We start from the raw sequence: 22,593 nt of genomic DNA on the forward strand, positions 1-22,593 counted from the left end.
GTCCCCTGCATTGGCAGGTGGATTCTTAACCACTGCGCCACCAGGGAAGTCCCTCTGGTTTAGTTTTTATCAGAAACTAGATGCAACCTTAAAAGGTAGGGAGTGGAGCCAGAGAGGAGTCCTAGGTCAGACTGTAGCTTAAAGAATTCCCTGCCTCTGTTAATTTAATAAGTGGTACAAATTATTCATCCCTTTCCTCACAGACGTTCTAAATCCTGGGAGTTAACTCTAGCTACATGTTAGTCAGGAAGTGTCTTCTGCTGTCTGACCCAGAGAATTAGAAACACAAGATTACATGAAGGTAGTTACTTGCTAGACCTAATAGCCCATTTAGTCCATAGAATGGGCACTCAGATGGCCTAATTGTTGTGATGACAACAATTAATCAGGGGATAGCATCCTTATTCGCAGGGTTTTACAAGCTGAGAAGGAAGTTACTACTAGATTTTCAAGCCATCTGCTCTGGAGAATGCTCTCATTTATCATATATCAGAGTAGAATAGGAAAATGCTATAGGGATAAGTTGTCTCTCTCTCAAGTCTCTTTTTTTACTTTTCTCTTCATTTCCATCTTTTAACCCATTCCCAGAACCTTTGGTGGGTTTTTTTTTTCTTCTTCTTTTCTGTATATGACGTGCTCCAGCCCTAACTCTCTTTCACCTTTGGAAAGAAAGAACACTTAAAGGTAAAAGAAAAATTAACAGGAGATCTGAAAATAAATGAAACAACTCTATGCTATAGACATCAGAACCTTAGGAGCTGGTCTCTTTAAACGGAGATTGTTTTTGAGTACCTACTGTGTGCTAGGCCATGTGCTATATCGCCCTGGTTCCGGTCCTAATGGGCTTTACAGTCCAGTTGCAAAGACAGACAGTTATAATAAGATGACAAGGGTTATGATAAGAGAGGGAGCCCGCAGCCCACAGCAAGAGCCCCAGCCGGGTCTGGGGGCGTGGGGATCTGGAAGGACCTGCAGAGCTGTGTCAGAGACCCTTTACATGCTGTCCCTGACCCAAGCCCATCTCAGGGCATCAGAAAGTTGACAGAAAGGAGGGAGAGTCTGAGCGTCCTGTGCTCACTCAGGGAGGCAGTTAGGGGTAGCCCACCCTCTGCACAGGAAATTAATCTTGGGCTTTTCCTTTAGATCCTAGACCTCTTGGGCCTGGGGTCCTCTGGACCACCCATCCCGCCGCCTACCTTATTCTCACTCATCTCCTACCCTGTGAAGCGGCTGCCTTTGGCCATGTCAGAAATCCTGGAGCATTTCACGTTTGTAACTCTACCGTCCAAAGAGCCCTCCCTGATGGAGGAGAAAAGAGAAGTGGAAGCAGAAGCAGAGCTTTCAGCCACCCCAGGCTCCTCAAAGGTAAAGGGAGCAGCTTGTCCTCCTGACCTTGGCGGGAGTTCAGTCGGGGGCCCTCCACGTGGCCAGAAAAAGCAGTGTTGGGTGTTGTGCTCACTGGGGTGTTTCCCTCTACTCTCTGGGGATTCTGCCTGAGCCTCCCTAAGCTGCACCTTCCCCAGGTCTGACTCTTCCTACTCCCCTAAGAAGAGACTGAAAATGACCGATTCTTACCTTCCAACCTTTGCAATTCCTGTGGATGGTTTAGGGAACTTGCCGAATCACTCTGCAGCTCATCTGCAAGAAGAAGTAAGCAGCAAAACTATCTCTTTTAAAGAGATATCAGAATGTATTGTGAATCCAAGGTAATTTACACAGTGCATAAGAATACAAGAATCAACAGATACAAGTTAAGGCAACACGCACCATTAGAGAAAGGACAGATTATTAAAGAAATTATATGGGGAAGATTGGATATTTTGGATAAAGTTGCTTTTTAATCTCCTTGCCTGACACAATACAGTAAGATTAATTCCACCTGCATTAAAAATATAAGCGATCAAAATGAAATCATGTAAAAGTAGAAAATATATATTACATATACAGTTAGTGGAATAAATCACAAAGCAAAAATAGATTTGACCGATAATATGCAGAATGCATGGATATTAAAAATTATGGAGGGGCTTTTTATTCCCAGAGGAGTATGGGGGCCCAAAATTTGAATCTCCCCACACAGCCTCCTTCGTATAAACCATGCATGTCAGCAAAAAACAAATAAAAGCAGTAAATAAAGTCACCTGTAGCCCCTGCCTACGGCTCAGTTAGGTAACAGAGAGCCCCAAACTTCAGTTTAATAAGTAAGTCGGAAATCAACATCTGAGGTCCCAGCATTGGTGGGCAGGCCTTACTTGAGCAGAGTCCAATAAAAAAGATAAAGAAGAAAATGTTGCCACCATCAGAGGTGACTATTACACCAACCTCTTTTCTGAAAACTGACCACTAAGAGGAAAGAGTTTAGCATTCTTTAACTTACGGTTTTAGGAGGAACTCTAGTTCATCTCCAACTGATGAAGAAAAGCGCTGCTTTCTGGAAGAATGGCAGCTAAAGTTATAGGAGGAATGGTAGAATTTTAAACGTACTGGTGTACCCAAGGACATAATTGATTAAGGAGCGCCAGTGGATACCCACAGTGCTGGTTTGTCAGGGAACAAGGCTCTCACTCTGAGCCAGAGCATCACCCCACAGGTGGATGCAAAGGGGAAGGTCCACTTTGCCATGGCCAAGATGTGGCGGGCACCGCTGCAGCCACACAGACACACTTTGCGTCTATAATCAGGGGTCAGCCTGACATTATTTGTCTCCCATCATGATGGGGTGTGGTGTACACAGCATCATCTCTGAATCTAATCAAGCTTTTAAATCTAATTTTCAGTTTACATGAAATGCGAGAAATAAAGGAATAAGTTAAATGACACTCTGAGAATAGTTAGGAAATTTGCAGGCTATGGAATATTCTGTAAGAATACAGATCTGGTCTCTGCCAAAAGTCAGTGTGATTGGGAGGGAGGGAGGGGTCTAGATTAAAAGATATTAAGGAAACGCAACAACAAAATGCAATATAGGAACATACTCCCTGCCAGCTTCAAGCGTTCTCTGGGGTTTTGGCCTCCTCCTCAGGGAATGAGGTGCCAAGGAAAGCACTGGACTCTCTCCACTCCACCTCTCCCCTTGTACCCTAGTGTCATAGGCTGGGCCCTGCTGCTCTAGGCAGCCTCCAGCCTCCTGAACCTGCAGTGCCATCACCGCAGGCTGCAGGCACATGGCGTGGGAGTCTCTGTCTCCTGCTCCTGTGTTCATAAGATGAATGTTTAAGACCCGGTGCTCATTTTTAATTAAGACCCAGGAGGAGCAGACCACCTCATCTAAGGGGAGCAGACAGAAAACTAAAGAAAAAACAGATCAGACCCGCGAGACTCAGAAGGAGAAACGTCGCATGGCCTCCAACAGGAAGGGCCTTTCTGGGGGAACCTCTGGAACCATTGCTCCCCTGTCGGACGTAGAGCAGAACAACCTCTCTGGGCAGCATTCACAGGAGAAATTCCCCAGGTGGGCCTCGGAGCAGCCCAGGGAGGGGAAGGCTGAAGCCCCAGATGGAGGGTGTGGCTGTCACAGCACCAGATGGGAACAGGGCGGTCACGCCTATAACCCCAGCAGGACCAGACTCCTCCCAGGCACCAATCCTGTCTTCTCTTGGCCCGAAGGAAGCGTTCTCACTTTAAAAGCCTGTGTGGTGGTCATTTTCAGGCTGAACCATTTCCGGTGGATCGTACCAGCCAATGGTGAGGTGACATTGCAAGTGCACTTCTCTTCCAATGATCTTGGGATCTTTGACCAAACGTTTAACTTTGAGATCCTTGGAACTCACCGCCAATACCAGCTTTGTTGCCGAGGTGTCTGCACTTACCCATACATTTGCCAAGACCCAAAGTAAGTGTACTTTGTTTTGAAAAGAAGAGGTTGACAGATACATTTTCGTTTTCCCCCATGGTGCCCTGAACCAGGTGGCTCTTAATACAAATGTGGAACTGGGACAGCATCTCAGGCCCTCTTGTACTGGGCTCCAGAGTCTTGGACATTGACTAAGTCACAGGAATGATATGGTACCTTGAGACTGAAATAAAGAGAAAGTTAATAGGAGTGAAGAGGGGGGAAAAGTCTTCCTGTGACAAGTTAGTTTGCTTATTTAACTATATAGCAAATGTAAACAGATTTTATGTTTACTGTAGGACTTTTTATCCTGTAATATCCATATATGTGTGAATCTCCACAGGCAGGAGATTTTTCCCTGAGCTACCAAACACTGAGTCCCTTATGCACCACATAAAGGCACCTGACTGAGCAAGCTAGTGGGGCCTTTTATAGCTTGTCCACCGAGAGGAGCTTTTTTGCAGTTCTCGCCAAGGGACCACGTTGGACAGCGAATTCAGAAGCTGGTTAAGATCCACCAGAACTAGTTTTCCATAGGGTTTCTCAGGACTTTTTCTAGCTGGGCACACTAGAACAGGAAATCCAGCTCAGCCCCATCAGCTGATAAAGGATCCAGCTCACCCATCATCAGCGGTGAAAGACACCACTGGGAATCTTTTTTCTCAAGTTCAAACTGTACTATCTTCACTCGGGGTTGGGGATGGGAGGGTACAGGAATAAAGCCTCAATAAATGTCCTCAAATTAAGAGTCGTTCTGTCTGCAGACACCTCCTTTGCTGAACAAAGAGTGTTGGGTTCATGTGTACCTCATGTGGAGGCAATTCACACAGCTCTCCTCTCCTCTTCCTCCCCTGTGTTCAGAGTGGTCTTTCCTCAGCAGAAGAGGAACATGAAGGCGAATGAGGTCATCTTTAAGAAGTATATTGTGAGCCTGGAGAGGTTTTACTTCGGGCCACTGCTTTGTGGAAAACCAAGAGATAAGTAAGCGTTCCATTATTTCAAAGCAGATTTCAGACCCCTGGGTTGGACTCATGAATAGTACAAGCAGGGTTCCTATGGAGACGTAGCTTTTACTAACATTGCCTCAGTTAGCCCAGAACCACAAATCAGGAGAACTGGGTTCTTGTGCCCCAAGTTTCTGCTAAGGTCCCAAATGAATGGGGGTGCCATTTTCCCAGATGGGGAAGCTGGAAGAAGACCAGGTTTTGGTAGGGGAAGGTAGGGTCAAGTGTGCACTTTGGGATATGTTAAGTTTGAGATGCTTGGGAGATACAGCCAGTAGCCACGTAAAGCAGGGCATAGTCTATACGGTTGTGGTTCTCAGAGGAGAGTCTATCTTCAAGACAACAAAAGCCACAGGTGTGGATGAGATCACCTAAGATGAGAGGACACAGTAAGGAGAGAAGGACCATGGTTGGAGCCTCAAAGGACTCCACCACTGACAAGAGGAGAGGCCAGCAAAGAAGATAAGAAAGAGAGCCAGAGCTATTGGTGGAAACCAAGAAAGGGTGGTGTCGTGGAGCCATGAGAAGAGGGTGTGGTCAGCTATGTTGATTGCGGCAGAGAGGGCGGAAAGATGAGAACATCAGCGTCCACAGGGTTCAACAACATGGAAGTCATAGGAGGCTCAGCAAGAGCCCTTTGCGGGGGATTTCTGAGGATGAAGCCCAGGTAACGTGAGTTGAGGAGTCAGTGGGAGGTGAGAGAATGGAGACGTAGTGTGGAGATAGCTCTTTGGGAAAGCTTGGCTGTGAAGGGAGATGGAGTTGAGGATGGGAGGGAGACGTGGAGTGCAGGGAAGGCTGTTCGTTCGCTCTTGTTCTTACGATGTTTGGATGTCAAGGGGAAGTAGCAAGGAAGAGGCTAGAGTTTCCAGAGCACGTAAGGGCCAACAGTGGTGCAGCTCCCTGGAACAACACAACAAGATGTGGAGATGATGGCCTTTGCCAGGAAGAGGGACCATCATCTCATGCTAGGTTGGAGGGAGGTGAGACGGCTTCAGGTGCAGGTAGGTTTACAGATTTGGCTGGCATGGTGAGGAGGTTCCCATGGAACTGTTTTCTCAATGATGAATGATGTGAGGTCATCCCTAACAGTGAGGCAAGTGGAAGGAAGTTTAAAATGTTGAGAAAATGGATAAGGTATGAAACAGGTTTTGTGCAAAGTGGGAGAGGGAGAATATTAGAGAAATAGATTAAGATTATCAGGTAGAACCGGGGGCCCAGGTAAGGCCAGTGACCAGAAATATTTAGTAATACTAGTTTTTTCAGTTATATATGTTTTTTAGTGTATAGGCAGGGAGGTGAGACTAAAAATAGAACCAGGGTCTCAACTATGTCTTAATCCAGCCTAGCATTTATTGTGATAAGTAGAGAATGATTATTTCTATGCCTGCTTGGTGAAACTAATGAGCATTCCCTTCATAACCACCAGTTTATTTCCTAAGGTGATGAACTAGTAAATGAAGGTGAAGGGTGTTGACTGTTGATGGAGAGGATCTTCAAAGCCCAGTAGAAGGACTTAGGCGAGAGAAGGAGTGGGAGTCAGGTTGATGGACATGATGTACAGAGCAGCCTGGAGGTCGGATTCAGGGAAATGATGGCCATTCGGAGAGGCATGTATTCAGAGCTGCACTGGAATTAACCAGGATATGGGGCCAGACAGCGGGGATCCAGGAGGGCAATTACAGTGGTCCAGAAACAAGTATTATTCATCTATTCTTTTTTTTTTTCTTTTTCTTTTTTTGGCTGCGTTGAGTCTTCGTTTCTGCGTGTGGGCTTTCTCTAGTTGCAGCGAGCAGGGGCTACTTTTCATTGCAGTGCGCGGGCTTCTCATTGTGGTGACTTCTCTTGTTGCAGAGCACAGGCTCTAGGCACGTGGGCTTCAGTAGTTGCGGCACGCAGGCTCAGTAGTTGTGGCTCGCAGGCTCTAGAGCGCAGGCTCAGTAGTTGTGGCACACGGGCTTAGTTGCTCCGTGGCATGTGGGATTTTCCCGGACCAGGGTTCCAACCTGTGTCCCCCGCATTGGCAGGCGGATTCTCAACCACTATGCCACCAGGGAAGTCCTCTTCATCTGTTCTTTTAAGTCTTACTGAGCCTCAATGTCCTCATCTGCAAAGTGGGAAAATAATAGCACCCACTGCACAGTTTTGGGAAGACTGAACTGGTTAGTACATATGGAACTTGTAGCAGAGTGTTCAGTGGTGGTGATTACCAGCGAGGTGTGGAGGCCACCACCACTCTGGCTGTTACACAGACAGTGCTCTGTCTCTCGGACTTTGATTTAGTCTCTGCAATGCCCTCTCCTTCCTTCCTCCATCTTAGTCTGTCCAGAGAGCTTTTCAGACTGTTGCTGGGCACCAGTGGGTACTATGGTGCCCTGCTTTCCTGACCTGTGCTATGACTTCCTACGATGTGTGTGTTCATTAATCTTCCTTGTGCCTTCTGTGGCTCCTTTCCTGTTTGGTTGCATTAACTGGGCAGCTCCCAATGCTTAAAGTGCTCCACTCCATGGATCTCTCCCTAAGGCACTAAGGGAACAGAAACAACCTTGTAACAGTGAACAGTTACAATCCGCGTCGGAACAGTAGCATCCCGCGCAGGTGTAGAAGAAGGTGGTAAATGAGGTCATCTCTAAGACAGATATGAAATAACACGTTACTCAGATTATCATCTCTCCTGGAAGTATAAGCACTGGGAAGGAGAGAGCTACAGATTTTTCAGTCAGAAATCTTTGCAATAGTAATAACTACCATTTATTGGGTATTTGATATCTGCAGCTGTCCTCAGAGCGTTAGGTGCACTATTTCATTTAATAGTCATGGAAATCCTAAGGGATATTATCATCCCATCTTAGAGATGAGGAGACCAAGGCTTGGGATGGGAGCGGGGGCTGGTCACATCACAGCTCTAAGTCTTCACAACTACAAAGCTTGTGTTCCTAGCCTCCATGGCACTGCCTCTGTGTAGCCACATTATCCTTTGAAATTGCCTTACGCCTCACAGTCTCCTTTTCCACCTGAATTCTCAGCCAATCCTCACATCCACATCCCTAATTTTTGTTTGTTTCCAGGTACAAGTCATCCTTGTTCCCAGAAAACATGGAGACACTGACAATCCTCAACAGTTCCCCAATGGTCGTGGAGGTGTCCTTCTGTTTTGAGAACGATGTCAAAGCAAACACCTACTTCCTGGAGCCTGTCAACATGATTCTGAATCCCAGTGAGAAGCAGGTACAGTCACATGGATACAAGTCTACCAGGGCAAGGCTTTCTTGGGAAAGTTGAGGCCTTGGTATCCTCGGTGTAAACGTACTTTGTTTGGACTCTCCCATTAGAAGCTGAACATTTGGGCCTACCCTACCGCAGTTGGTGTCTTTGAAGACAGCATTGTCTGCTGCATCAAGGAGAACCCCAAGCCAGCCGTCTTCAAATTAAGCTGCCAGGGGGTCCGCCCAGAACTGGAGCTGGACCCCAGACAATTGCATTTTGACCGGCTCTTGCTGCACAGGTCAGCGTTCTGGGTGATACCAGGACCGGAATGACGTCTAAAGAACTTTTAGTTCTGAGGTGACCAGCTCATCCTGATTTGCTCGGGACTTGCCTGGTTTTAGTATTTGAAGTCCTGCATCCTGGGAGACTTCTGGTCCTGTGCAAATCAGAATAGCTAGTAACCCTCTGAGTTCACAGGTTGTCACCTTGGGTTCAGTGAACGGACTTCAAAATGGTTAAGGACTCCCCTAAGATCCAAGTGTGTGCATATGTGAATTTTTCTCAGAAGAAGGACTACCTTTTTCCAGACTTTCAGTCCATTACCCTAAAAGGTTAAGAATCTTGGTTCTAGAAATTAGAGGACAAACACAGAACACTAGACCAAACCTAGAACTTACATATTCATTCACGGGAATTGTATTACTCTAAATAGAGAATGTTTATTTCTGAGGAAGCTGGGAGAGAATATTGATCACGTATCCTGCATTCCTTGCCCATCACAGGTAGGCCCCACTCCCTGATAAATACTTATTAGCGAACTAGCAGTAATAGAATAACCAGACGTGCTTTTTCTGACCTGCCATGATAAATCAAAATCATTTGAAACTGGCAAAATTTCTCTTGGTCTCTGCAGGAAAGACTTCAAGGTAGTTCTTCTCCGTAACATCACGCTACTTCCCCTGGCCTGGAGGATCACCAGCCTGGAGCACCTGGGCGAAGACTTCACCGTGTCCGCGATGCAGGGGACCATAGCCCCCAAGGCTGAGTATAGCCTACAAGTGCGCTTCCAACCCTCCAAACCCATCAACATCAAGAAGGCGATTCGGTTGGAGGTAAGGCTTCATACGTCTTCAGACTTGGTCACCAAAGTATGTACACACTGGGTTCCCTGACACACACACACCGACACACATACCCACCAAGCCAGGTCTCCGTGTTACACGCTCCCATCTGATCCCCGTTTGACACCCCCCAACCCACAACATCCTGCTCTGCTTACAACTGTAAGCTCCATAAAGGCAATCTTGTTCATGGCTGATTTCCCAGTGGCAAGAACGGAGCACTCGATCAGTGCAGAGTGGATGAATGAGTAAATGAATGAATGAACGGTGTTACTATTCCTCGAGAAGCATTAGATTTCTGATTTAAGACCCCCAAACCCAGTCACCCCTCAGAGTCCTAACTCAGTAAACATCAGCCTCCACCCAGTTGCTCCCAGCAGACACCCAGGAGTCATCCTTGATTCCTCCGTTTTCCTGTTGGCCTCCCCCTCCATCCCAGTCCTCCAACAAGTCTTGTCAGTTCTGTCTCCCAGTGTATCTCCTGCCCATGCCCTTCCCTGTCTGCACTGCCACCACCACCCTCATGCAGGCCACTTGCTGTGTCGCTCACCTGGACTTCCGCAGAGGCTTCCTAGCCGGCTTGCCTCTTCCCACTCCCCGCGGGTGTCCAGAGGGATCTTCACAATGTCCGTCAAATCAGGTCACTCCTTCCTAAAGCACTAGGCTGTCTTCCCATTGTACTAAGAATAAAGCCCAGGGTCCTCACCTACTTCTCAGTACCTGCCTGCCTCTGTATCCACATCAGGTTTTTCCTGCCTCAGCGCCCTGGCATTGCAGCACCCCTGCCGGGAGTGTTGTCCTTCTGCTCTGTGGGGATTGGCTTCCGCCTTAGGGTCTGCTCAACAGCACTGCCTCAGCTGGCTTTTCCTGATCATCCCACTGAGGAAACCTCATTATGTGCAATCGCTCACCCTATCTTCTGTCCTTCAGAGCACCCACCCCATTCGGACATTATCCTGTTTCTTTCTTTACTTCCTTATGTGAACTCCACTGGAGCAAGATCTTGCCTGAATTGCTCATCATCGGTATTAGTTTCCTAGGGCTGCTGTAACAAAGGACCACAAATGAGTGGCTTGAAACAACAGGCATTTATTCTCTCACAGTTCTGGAGGCCAGAAATTCAAAATCAAGGTATCTGCAAGGCCATGCTCCCTCTAAAGGCTCTAGAGAATAACCCTTCCTTGCCTCTTCCAGTGTCTGGTGGCTCCAGTTGTTCCTTGGCTTGTGGCTGCATCACTCCAATCTCTGCCTCAGTCTTTGCATGGCCTTTCCCTCTGTCTGTGTCTTCTCCTCTTCTGTCTCTTATAAGGACACTGTCATTGAATTTAGGGCCCACCTGGATAATCCAAGATGATCTCGTCTAGAGATCTTTTAACTTAATCACATCTGCAGAGACTCTTTTTCCAAATGAAGTCACATTCAGAGGTTCCAGGGGTTAAGACATGGACATACCTTTTGGAGACCATCATTCAACTCACTACCCTATCATATTCCCAGTGTCTAGCACAGGCCTGGATGTAAAAGGCACTCAGTAAAATCTGTTGAATGAATGAACGAGTGAATGAATGAATGTCACTGACTTTTGATGGCTGAGCTGATAATGCAACAAGCAAGAAGTCACCCAAGCTTCTCTTTGAATATCCCCAGGGATAGAAGACTTACCAAGTATCTCCAGGTAGCCTGATCTTCCTTTGAACATGTCTGACTGTTAATGCCTTGTTCGGTTGCACTCAGATTTCTCCCTGTAATTTACACACATTAATCCTGTTTCTACTTTTGGGGGCCAGTCAATGGATCTAATTAATCTGTCTTATCACCTACCCCTGACAGCCCTTCATATAGCTGAAAACAGATACCGATAGATTCGTTCAATCCGCAAATGTATATGAATCCCAGAGGTGACAGTCAGCATTTTTAACACGTCTCTACACAGACGGGGGTCTCTGCACAATGAATCCAGGCCACACAGCAGGTGTAGGGTCCCAGCTGTGCCACCTTCATCCTTTAGTTAATGGATCATGGGGAGCCCAGGGCTTCCCATGGTGAAGTGTGAGGGTGCAGGAGGCAAGCATCAAGGGGACGCTTGGAGAAGTCATCATGACAGCTGTTTATCAACTGGTATGGAAACATTTGTGTAATTTAACAACTGACGTCACATTCCCGTATGTTCCAACCAAAGCAGACATAGTGGATCTCCCCTCAGGCCCCCAAAGTGGTCTAAGGCTTCCCTTCCCCAGGTTACATTCCTTCAACATCTACACGAGGAAATGCCTTGCTTTCTGGTCCCTTTGAAAAGCGCTCTGGTGAACTCTAATTGATTTTTGCACCTCTTAAATTTTCCTTCTTATTTTCCTCAATTACAAAATTTAATTGCCCCCCACTCCCAAGCAGGGAAGCAAAGGAAATAGAATGCTCTGGGTACTTGGTATCTATCAGTAGAAAAGAACTATATAAATTCTGGATCTGATAAACCAAGTTCTTTGTCTTATTTTTCCCTCCTGCTGCCAGCCCTTCTTGTCATCTCTGTCAGAGTTTGAGCATCAAAAGAAAGAAGGTAAACTTAAACAGTCAGATTTGCTCTCTGAAGCACTGGCAAAATGCTTGATGGAAGATAAGATGGAAACTCTGCATTAAAACGTTTTTGGTGACAGCTACAGATTTCCCCGTTGGCACCTAAAACACAAGCAATGGGGAGCTGGTGACTTAGTTGCTTAGTTTTTCAAATTGAGGCTTCAGCAGGGAGGCAGGTGGTGTCCAGGTGGATGCAGGAGGGCCACACCCACTGCCCAGTGGCTCTTCCCCTTGACACACAGACCCTTTATTGCCCATCATTAGTCTCAAGAGTCAACAGTTGGATCCAGCTGAGAGCTGATACCAGTTCAGACGTTCTTCAGGACAGTGAGGGAGGTGCTACCACCAGGGGTGACAGCAGAAGGGACAGGGAGGCGATGGAGGCTAGGAGTCTTGCTTTTTTTTCACATTTCCAATAGTAATGATGTGCGTTTTTTTAAAATCTGAAATTTCCAAAAGAGAAACATTAAACGCTTATTTTGTATGAAAAATCTAACACTTATTTTATATGAAAAATCTGACTCATAGGTTGAATCAGAGACAGAGAACAGCACGGTTCAGGTTTATAAAATTAGTAAAGCAAGGATAATTTAGAATATAAATGTTTTTCATTTCAACTGTCAGAAAAATGCTCTTCAGGTTTATTTGACTTGAAAGTTCAAAGAACACTTTCCTGCAATGTATACTCACAACCCAAACTTCAGTAAGGTAGTGGCAATCATGCAAATAATTGAAACCCAGTAAGTGGACAGGTTGGAAGATGCAGTCCCATTTCCCCATCCTTGTATTGATTGTCTACACCAGCCTTCCCCAAAGGCTGTTATGAAGAACACTCATCCTACCAAATGCTCAGCGAAAACGAAAGCTGAATACATTTCAGAAATGTTCCTTACCATAGCCCCTTCTTCATGATTCCTCCTGCATGCTCCATAGTTCAGGCTCCAAGCACCTGTGGGTCTTGCTTTTACAAAAGAATTTCTCTTACCCCGACAGGTTTTAGATGCAGACAACCTCGTTGGTGTCGTTCAGATTGAAAACATCCTGATCTTTGCAGAGTCCTACGACGTTGCCTTGGACATCACCTTCCCCAAAGGTCTGTTGACCCCTTCAAGGAAAGGGTGTTTAGAGGTCACATCTTTTAGGCAGTATGTTTCTCGTGTAGAGAAAGATCCGTGGTTGCTGGGGAGAGAGGTGGAATTTAGGTAAATAGTAATCATGCAAGTTCAAGTGATGTTAGCAATGTTACTATGAATCTTAATTTCTCCGACTGGAGACAACAAGGCGTGGTCAAAATATAAAATTTGCAGAGCTCTCTTCTGAACAGTCATCTGAGAGTGAGCTCTTATCTGCCTGCCTGTGTTGTTTTTCTATCACTGCCCTAAAAAATCACCACAAGCTTTATGGCTTAAAACAATACATATTTATTATCTTACAGTTCTTTAGGTCAGCAGTCCAAAATGGATCTCACTGGGCTAAAAGCAAAGTGTTGGCAGGGCTGCGTCCCCTTCTGGAGTCTCTGGGGGCGAACCCGTTTCCTTGCCTTCTCCACCTTCTGGAAGCCACACACGTCCCTCAGCTCATGGTCCCCTTCCTCCATCTTCAAAGCCAGCAATGTTGGGTCAGGTCCTTCTCACGCTGCCATCTCTCTGGTTCGCCCACTTCTGTCTCCCTCTTCTACTTTTAAGGACCTTTGTGATTACTTGGAGCCCACCCAGAGAATCGAGTATAATCTCCATTATTTTAGTCAGATGATTAGCAATCTTAATTCCATCTAATACCATAATTCCCCTTTGCCATGTAGGCTAGCATATTTACAGGTACCAGGGACTAGGACGTGGACATCTTGCAGGGGAGGGAGTGGGGGTGGTGCAGGGCATTATCCTGCCTACCACACTGAGCCAACACCCAGGTTAGGGCCCTCCTTCCTCCGATAGGTCTCCTACTCAGCAAGACTCGTAGAATGTTAAAGCTACATATTTGCCTGGATGTCATTAGTCTTATGTACAACAACACTTACTGCAGAATTATTTATAATAATGGAAGATTAGGAATACCCTAAATGTCTATCTATAATGAAATATTATTATTGTAGGAATAATATTGTAAATTATGAAACAGCCATATTATACAGCCATTAAAATCACACTTATGGGGCTTCCCTGGTGGCGCAGTGGTTGAGAATCCACCTGCCGATGCAGGGGACATGGGTTCGTGCCCCGGTCCAGGAAGATCCCACATGCCGCGGAGCGGCTGGGCCCGTGAGCCATGGCCGCTGGGCCTGCACATCCGGAGTCTGTGCTCCTCAACGGGAGAGGCCACAACAGTGAGAGGCACGCGTACCACAAAAAAAAAAAATAATAAAAATTTAAAAATCACACTTATTGGGAGTTTTTAATTGTTTGGGGAAATGTTTATGACATAATGCAAAGTATAACAATACAGATGTATACATTATATCCCAATTCTGAATATTATACACATGATTCAAAAATCTTTTTCAACACTGGGAGTTTTAGCTAATGAGAGACGTGAAAGGAAGAACAGTAGTCCTAGGGTAGAAGCCACAGGGAGCCACCCCGTTGAACTGGGTGCAAGAGCAGTGTCTGTTGTTTGTTTACGAAGGCTCAATTACAAGAGGCTTTTCTAGGCACAGTGTTTTCAGAAAACAGATTCTCTGAAATTGTCGCCGTGGATTTTCCGTGTGAACTTCAACTGGAAGCTCCCCTGCTTCTCACTGCCATGCCCACTCATCCCACCCTTCCCCACCCCGGCCCCTGGCTTCTGCAGGAGCTGAAGGAGGCTTCGATTTTGGGATTGTGAGGGTCATGGAGGAGGTGAAACATACCCTGCAACTGAGGAACCGTGGGAAACACGAGGTCATGTTCAGGTAACCTAAAAATCAGACAGCATGTGGTCATCCACATCCACTCATGGCAAGAAGTGTGTTGCCTGAGAGATTTTTTTAAAAAGTCGATCAGGGAAATCATAAGAACCATCTCTGCTGTTAGCTCCTCTCGGCTTCAGATGAATAGAATCCCAACTGCTCTATAGCCTGGAGCCACAGGGGTCTGGGGGTCGGGGGAGAGCCTCAGGGGGAGGTTGGGAGGAGGAGATACTGGGGTGAGGTATGGTCTTAGGGGTGGAGTGAGAGACCGGAGATGGCGGCCCTGGCCTTAAGCCATCCTGCCCTCCTTTCAGCTCCTCTCTGTTTCATAAGTTGGCAGTCTACATAGGATTTCATGTAAGGACCTAGGGATTTTCCAGTTTTCTCTTTTAATTTTAAGAACTACTGTATTATAGACTCCAAGTGGTGGCCTGGTGGAGTAGAGCTCCAGCTTGTGCTCATCCTTGAGATTAAAAATGAAACACTAAATAAGGGAGATTCCTCAGAGAGGAAAGAGTGACGCTGGGTGCAGGGAGGGAGGAGGTCCCTCAGGCAGTGCCAGCACCTATGGCCAGTCGATTTTATGGAAGGTCATCCCTCCCCCAGAAGAATTCAGAGTTGATAAAGGAACTTCCCCCGGCAGACCTGGAGGCATTCAGTGTATTCATGATAATTTCGCTTTAGTTCAAATATTGCCGAAATTAGAGCAGTCCCACCTCAATACTACCGTTCCTTAGAACCCTAAATTGAAAGAAATAAATATAAATAAAAGCTAAACTGGAATCCTGCCCGTCGTGAGTTTTGTTTTAGATTATGACAGGGCGTTAGCTCTGCTCTTTTAGGCTTCATGGAACAGAGGCACCCTTGGGTTGGAGTAAGTGCTCAGGGTTCACTGAAGGGATGTGCAGGGGAGTGAGGGGGCACAGGCACCATGCACATAGCAACGAAGGGCCAGGTCTCCTGGGCCCTACTGGGGATAACATGTGGGTCCCCATGGCAACTGCAGGTGTCTCGCCTCAGCTTCAGTTTCTTGCTCCAGCTCCAGTCCCCCTGGCATCTCGTGAGTCAGCTTTTCTCTGTGACCCCTCACCTCACCTGCACTGGGCCGTGGCCTCACTTCTGAACACCTCTGTTGCATGACTTCTGCCCCCGCCCTTTCTCTCCTTCCTTAGATCCTCTGGCTTCTGCATCACTGTTGCCTCTGTGTGTGCTGCATTCGGTCTCAGAGCAGGGAGGGAGGAAGGAAGGGGGACAAAGAGAGAGAGGGAGACAGAGAGACAGGGAGGGAGAGAAATGAATTGATTTAGTTGGTCCTTATCCGGCATCACGTGTTCCTATTAGACACAGCTCTCCTGCAAGGACCCCTCTTAACCGCAGGCTAGAGATGGCTGTCTTTGCCTCAAGCACCAATGCTTGGCCTGGTCAATCCTGGCTGAGGAGGGGTGGTCACAGAGTACACAGCACAGTGAACACTGCTACGCATAGTGGTTAAACAGGGCTGGGGACATGGCAGGCACTGAACAGTCTAGAGTCTCATCTCTAGTGTCTTGGGTTCCCTAGATAATGACTAAAACTGACTTTTTATTCTTGCCTCTCAGCTTTTCTGTGGACTCCTCAGGGATTTCAGCAACCAATATAAGTTCCATGATCTCAGTCCAACCCAAGAAGGGCTCACTGACCACAGTGGAAAAACCCACAAATGTCCAGGTGCTCTTCCGTGCAAAAAAGGAAGTGAAGTTGGAGCACCAGCCAGTTCTGTGCTGTCAGGTAAGCGAGCTCAAAGGGAGGACCCACACGGTGGCAGGCTCGTGGGACTCACGCCTAAAGGAAGCGTACGCAGTCTAACCCATGCTCCAGGGGGGGAAAGGGAGTGCTGGCCTGGTGGCAACCAGAGAGGACACACCAGGGCTTAGGGAGCTCCAGGCACGGGTAGGTCGGGTGGGAGGTATGCAGAGTCCTCAGAAATTGACAACCCCAGAGCAGAAATGTGGCCCCTGGTCTTCGGAAGAGACAAGACCAGAGATAGGGAAACTGAGTCTCAAGTCAAAATGAAGAGAAGGGAAGTGAAAATGGGAGGCACACGTGGTGCGTTTTGACCCATGGCTGGTACACGGTAAGCTTTATGTTAGCATTTACTCGTACTGATGATGCAATAATATAAAGAGAATGATACAGAGAACTTGGCTTCGTGTCAATGAAGAAAATACGGAATGAAGTGGACAGTCATGGACATTCTGGAGTTATGCTGGTGGCTGACATCTTCCCAATCCTTTTTCCCTTTCTAGATTATTGAGCCCAGTATCTCAGAAGGAGGTAAAATCATTTCCAGCATCCCAATTAAGATCTCTGTGAATGCCGTGTTCTCCAGATACAGCATCAGCCCCTCCTCCATCATCAACTTCGGGGCTTTGATCTGTGGCACGCGTAAAAGCTCCTCCTTCACCATAGAAAATCAAGGTGTAATCGATTTCAAATACACCCTTTATAGGCTGACAGGGGAGAGCTCCCTCCATCAAAAGAAAGTGTAAGACAAGTATTTTCTTAACTCACACCGTTCCCTGGTTAATTAGTACTTTATATTTTACAATGAGCTTTCATATAGTTTATCTAAATTCACCCCCAATCCCCTTTTGTGGGTAAGGTTACTAAGGTTTAGAAGTGACTCATCCAAGATTATGGAAGAAATCATCAGTGGATCTCAGTTCTGAACCCACACGTCTGACTCCAGACTTCACATGCTTTCCAACTGCTGTCCAATATATGATACATTTTAATTGAACAAATGTAAAATCTTCTGTATGGGATTGTGTCTGTTGTCCTGGTGCTCCTAGTGTGCTACATTACTTACCAGTAAGTCATTGTCCTATCTGTCATTCTGTAGGATTTATAACAGCAAGCTAAATCAAAAGGAATCATAGCTGTGCTTCATCATGGGGGATGGCAAAGGGTACCCTGGAAATTTGGACTAGAGAAAGCCTGGTGAGGCCTTCTTTCCCGGGACTGTTTTTACCTTCTCCCCATGAAGACACTTTATCGCAACAGCTAACTTAGTAATTGTTCCAACAGCAAAACTCTGTATGCTTCAAAAGGTGGCTGTCAATCAATTAATCAAAACCACTTACCTTTCTGAGTGCTTTTGGCTTTTATTTGTCATATTCCTTTTTGACAAATTAGGGATTGTTTTTACCAGTTCCCAGGTACTTTGTCTTGACTTTCAAATGAATTGACTTTCTAAATAATTAGTAATTTAAGATTGACTTCCTAATTAATTGTTTTAAATCAGACATACAGCTTTACATTGTTTGTAATTGTTTTATATTTTTGTCGATCTCCTCTTCCATTTTGGCAAAGTTTGAACACATTAAGACATTTTAAATTAAACTGTCTAAAGTCTCTTTCTTCCAAATCTAATTTCAACCTAATTTTTCATTACTTATTTTATAATTTAATAATGTTTATTTATAGATATTATAATTTTGTTTTGCTTTAAATTGGTTTTAATTTTAATTTATTTTTCATCTTAGCATACACAAATTCATGCAAAGCACTCAAACTCCAGTTGTTCTGGTCATTAAGCAAGTGAATGCTCAAATATATAAAACTCTCAAAAGTTTAAAATTGTACCTCAAATACATTTGAATATTTTAGGTGAACTGGCCTCTAAAAAACCAATTATTGGGTAAACTAGTTTCGAGTGAAGTGAACACCTACCAAAACCTGTGTTTGTGCTATTGTTTACGCTAAGTCTTGAAAACACCGTGAGTCTAAATGTGAAGAAGAGGGACAGAATTCAATCTATTGGCCGTTGCGCTTTTTAAGTGATAAAAGATTTGAGGTCTACAAATAATTTCCACACACAGTTTTCCAGTGAACTCAAGTAAACGTTTAAAATTATTATTTACTTGCAGTAAACTTTAATGTCCTTATGAATCATAGTTAATAAGTATAATTTCTGCATACTTCTTTCACAACTGTTAAATGAGTTTGGTTGATGATGAATAAGCTGACTATGCTCCCCGATGCCCTCTTGGGCAAGGAAAGGCCCTTTCCTCCATTCCAAGGAGAAGGGACCTTGCAGGCAGACAGGCAGGTGGTATTTAATGACCACCCCAACCTGAGGGTATGCTCTTGCTTCTTTAATCAGTGTCAGCCACGTTAGACATGCAAGATCCCGGGAAAGAGAGAGCTTCTACAGGACTGGACCTTCTAAGGCAACCAAGTTCTCTGACTCTGTTCAGAAAGACATGAATGTCACAAACCAGGTGAGCACCCTTTTCCTTTTTCACAGAAACCCCTGTGTTCTAGCAACAGAAACCTGCCAACTAGTTGTAGCAACAAATACCTCCCTAGGATAGTGGGATTTGAATTTTGAATATTCCTACTATGGCAGGAATATTAAATAGTTATAATGAAATATCACTTTCCTCTGGAAATGAGGAGTTATGGCTTTTAATTTGGATATCCTCTTTTGCTTTAAAACCTTCATTGGCTCCTCATTGCTTTAAAATTAGTTTCTACTCTTCATAAGTATTTCAATCAAGAATCATTTGTTGATATGAAATAGAAGCCCATTCAGATTGGCTTAAATAAAAGGAGATTGCAGCCAGTTAAGCCGAATGTGCTCTTTTCCCCATGGGGGCCCGGTGCGCAATGGCTGCAAACAGCAGCCTCCTCGGTAGTGTATGCGGCCTGTTGCCTGTATGGGTTGCCCTAAGGGACCTTGGAGACAGCCCTTTCCAGTGGACATTAATGACTGGCATGCTGTCCCCAATCTAGGCTCCAGACAGGTATGCGTGGTGCCTCTGGAAAGCCCCAGGGCACAGTGGCCAGGGTCCACATTGGCAAGGTCATAATGTCCGTCCGTACCAAGCTGCAGAACAAGGAGCACGTGATTGAGGCCCTCCACAGGGCCAAGTTCAAGTACCCTGGCCGCCAGAAGATCCACATCTCCAAGAAGTGGGGATTTACTAAGTTTAACGCAGATGAATTTGAATACATGGTGGCAGAAAAGCGGCTCATTCCAGTTGGCTGTGGGGTCAGGTACATCCCTAATCGTGGCCCCCTGGACAAATGGCGGGCCCTGCACTCATAAGAGCCTTGGAGCTGCCCCTCCCTACCCATGCCCACCAATAAACTCTACTTTCTTTTCCCTGTCAAAAAAATAAAAGGAGATTTGAAGACTTTTACATCTGGTAAGATGAAGTAGACATCTTTTTCCCTAGTCTTCCAACTAAGTACAACTGAAAACCATGGACCTTATGTATAAAACAAACACAGAAGACTGATAAATGGAGAGAAAAAAATCACACTGGCTAGGGTCCTTGGGACCCAGTAGACATCACAGTGATGAGTTCCCTGATTTCTTTTTGCTTCGTATACCCTAGATCGGGTGCTGAGGGAGCCAGCAATCCAGAAACATCAACAAGCACGGACCAAAAAAGGCCCCAACAAAAGCCTTCTCCCACTAGCCAAAGGACCAGGAAAAGGTAGCCTAGCAAGACAGAGAACTTTCAGCTAAGAACTGTAATATCACAGTCAAACATGACAGAGGAATCCGTGGTCCTACCCCACGCATTTCAAGCAAAGGCCAGTGGGGAGCCTAGACTTCTCACTCAATCCAGGCTATAATGAGGTGCCCTGACCCCCTGCCAAAGTGATGATCAAGAACACTCAGTAGGGAGCCAGACATTCATTACCCACCATCACCTCCACCATTGTCAATGGCAACACCACATGGGGAGCCTTGACTTCCACTCCAACCCAGTGGTAATGAGACATCCTTCTCATCACCCCCCCAGGGGACCTCCTAACCCATGGAATCAACAGAACGGTAATGAGACACTCTTACCCCTCCCCACAAGGGAAATATTAGTCAAAGACTAGTGGGGAACTGGAACTCCCACCCTAAGAAGTCCGAGTGGAGAATCTGGACTACTCTCCCCACCCGGCAGTAACAAGGCAGTGTTACACCCCTCCCCTGCCCGAGTGGCGTCAGAGAAAGCCAGCTCAAACAGAAGTTAAATAAGATCCAGAGTCTCATAATATAATACCCAAAATATCCAGGTTTCAACTGAAAATCACTCAGCATACCAAGAACCTGGAAGATCTCAAACTAAGTGAAAATAGATGCTGACACCGAGATGCCCAAGACGTTAGAATTACCTGACAAAGATGTTAAAGCAACCAGCATAATGTTTCAAAAAGCCGTTACAAATATGCTTGGAAGAAATAAAAATATAGTAAGTCTCAGCAAAGAAAGAGAAAATATAAAGAAGAACCAAATGGAAATTTTGGAATTGAAAAAAATGAATCACCAAAATTTAAAACTCAGTGGATAGGGCTTCCCTGGTGGCGCAGTGGTTGAGAGTCCGCCTGCCGATGCAGGGGACACAGGTTCGTGCCCTGGTCCGGGAAGATCCCACATGCCTCGGAGCGGCTGGGCCCGTGAGCCATGGCCGAGGATGGATTCAACAACAGAATGGAGGAAACAAAAGAAAGACTCAGTGAACTTGAAGCCAGAAAAATAGAAATTCCTGTGTCCGTTTCCTATTGCTCCCATAACAAATCACCTCAAACTTAGTGGCTTAAAGCAATACAAATTGTTTCCCTTGTTTAAATTGTTCTGTAGGTCAGAAGTCTGATACAGGTCTCACTAGGTTAAGGTCAAGGTATTGGCAAGGTACCTGCATTCTTTTCTAGAGACTTCAGGAGAGAATCCACTTCTTTCCCTTTTCCGTGTTCTAGAGGATACCTGCATTCCTTGGTTCATGATTCCCTTCCTCCATCTTCAAAACCAGCAATGGTGGATCAGGTCCTTCTCATATCACATTACTCCAGCCTCTTCCATAGTCACATCTCCCTCTAACTCTCTTATGTCTGCTTCTTCCATTTCTAAGGACTCTTGTGATTACATTGGGCCGAGGATAGTACAGGATACTATCCCCATCTCAAGTTTCTTAATTCAATCATATCAACAAAGTCCCTTTGCCATGTAAGGTAATATATTCACAGGTCCCAGGGATTAGGATGTTGACATCTTTACAAGAGATGTCCAATCTTAGGTGTCTTAGGATGCCCAATATAAAGAAAAAGAGAAAATAGACTGTTTTGCGTCTACTGAAAGTCTGTTTAGTCTAATGGGAAAAAAGTGAACAGAGCCTCAGGGACCTGTGGAACTATAACAAAAAAATCTAACAACCCCTGTCATCAGAGTTCCAGAAAGAGGTAGGAAATAGGTAGGGCTGCGGAGCAAGCCTGCGTTTGCTATTAAACCGGCATTAGTATCAGTCAGGGTCTGTTATTGTCATGGTAACAGGCAACCCTAAAAGTTATCAATAGCTTTAAACAACAAAATTCTATTCAATATTTCTCACTAATGTCTATGGGGGAGGAGGGAGGACACTGCGCTGGGTTGCCCTTACACTCAGACCCAGGCTTTTGGGTTGCCATGGCAGACAGAAGGGGACAGTGTGATAAATTACACAGTGTCTCTTAAAACTGCCTCTTGAAAGTGACACCCTTTACTTCTGCTCACAATTCATTGACTAAAGAAGTCACATGGTTTAAGGTAATAACCATGTGTTCAAAAAGCTAAAAATATATGATGAACAGCACTAATTAAAATTTATCAGAAGGTGTAGCAATACTCTTTCTTACTTTGCTTCAAGCAGGGGTTCCTACCCTGCAGTTCAGGGCCTCCCAGGACTACTGGGTGATGAGTGACACAAAGAGAATAGAAGCATTCTATTTTTTATGTCACTTTGGAGAGGCTTTATTTTATGCTACTTTCCCGAATTAGTTACAACTTTGGGACGCTCTCCATGGTTCCTCCTCTTCCTCTTTCTTCTTTTCTTCCTTCCTTCCTCTCTGCTCTACTTCTCCACTCTTACCTTCAGAAAGAAAGTGTACTGTATTAAAGAGGGAAATGTATTAATAATTACACTACTTAGTTGCTTAATAGTTCAAGAAATAACC

The 22,593-nt window shown here is 45.5% G+C and overlaps 1 protein-coding gene and 1 non-coding gene across 2 annotated transcripts in view; both read left to right on the forward strand.

The window, feature by feature from the left end:
* HYDIN (HYDIN axonemal central pair apparatus protein) overlaps positions 1–22,593 on the forward strand; it is a 431,085-nt gene that overhangs the window by 347,706 nt on the left and 60,786 nt on the right. The window contains exons 48-59 of the mRNA XM_024735584.1: positions 1,144–1,365; positions 3,243–3,451; positions 3,650–3,832; positions 4,694–4,813; positions 7,905–8,064; positions 8,169–8,341; positions 8,957–9,155; positions 12,729–12,828; positions 14,523–14,622; positions 16,218–16,386; positions 16,905–17,143; positions 18,764–18,881. Coding sequence (XP_024591352.1) covers positions 1,144–1,365; positions 3,243–3,451; positions 3,650–3,832; positions 4,694–4,813; positions 7,905–8,064; positions 8,169–8,341; positions 8,957–9,155; positions 12,729–12,828; positions 14,523–14,622; positions 16,218–16,386; positions 16,905–17,143; positions 18,764–18,881 — 1,992 coding nt within the window. The remainder of the gene's footprint in view (positions 1–1,143; positions 1,366–3,242; positions 3,452–3,649; positions 3,833–4,693; positions 4,814–7,904; positions 8,065–8,168; positions 8,342–8,956; positions 9,156–12,728; positions 12,829–14,522; positions 14,623–16,217; positions 16,387–16,904; positions 17,144–18,763; positions 18,882–22,593) is intronic.
* LOC112393544 (small nucleolar RNA SNORA70) lies at positions 19,217–19,351 on the forward strand. The gene has a single exon (XR_003001942.1). It is a non-coding gene; the product is annotated as a small nucleolar RNA SNORA70 (small nucleolar RNA).

This window comes from Neophocaena asiaeorientalis, unplaced genomic scaffold (genome assembly GCF_003031525.2).
Source record: "Neophocaena asiaeorientalis asiaeorientalis breed wild unplaced genomic scaffold, Neophocaena_asiaeorientalis_V1.1 scaffold40, whole genome shotgun sequence".
Classification (NCBI taxonomy): Eukaryota; Metazoa; Chordata; class Mammalia; order Artiodactyla; family Phocoenidae; genus Neophocaena; species Neophocaena asiaeorientalis.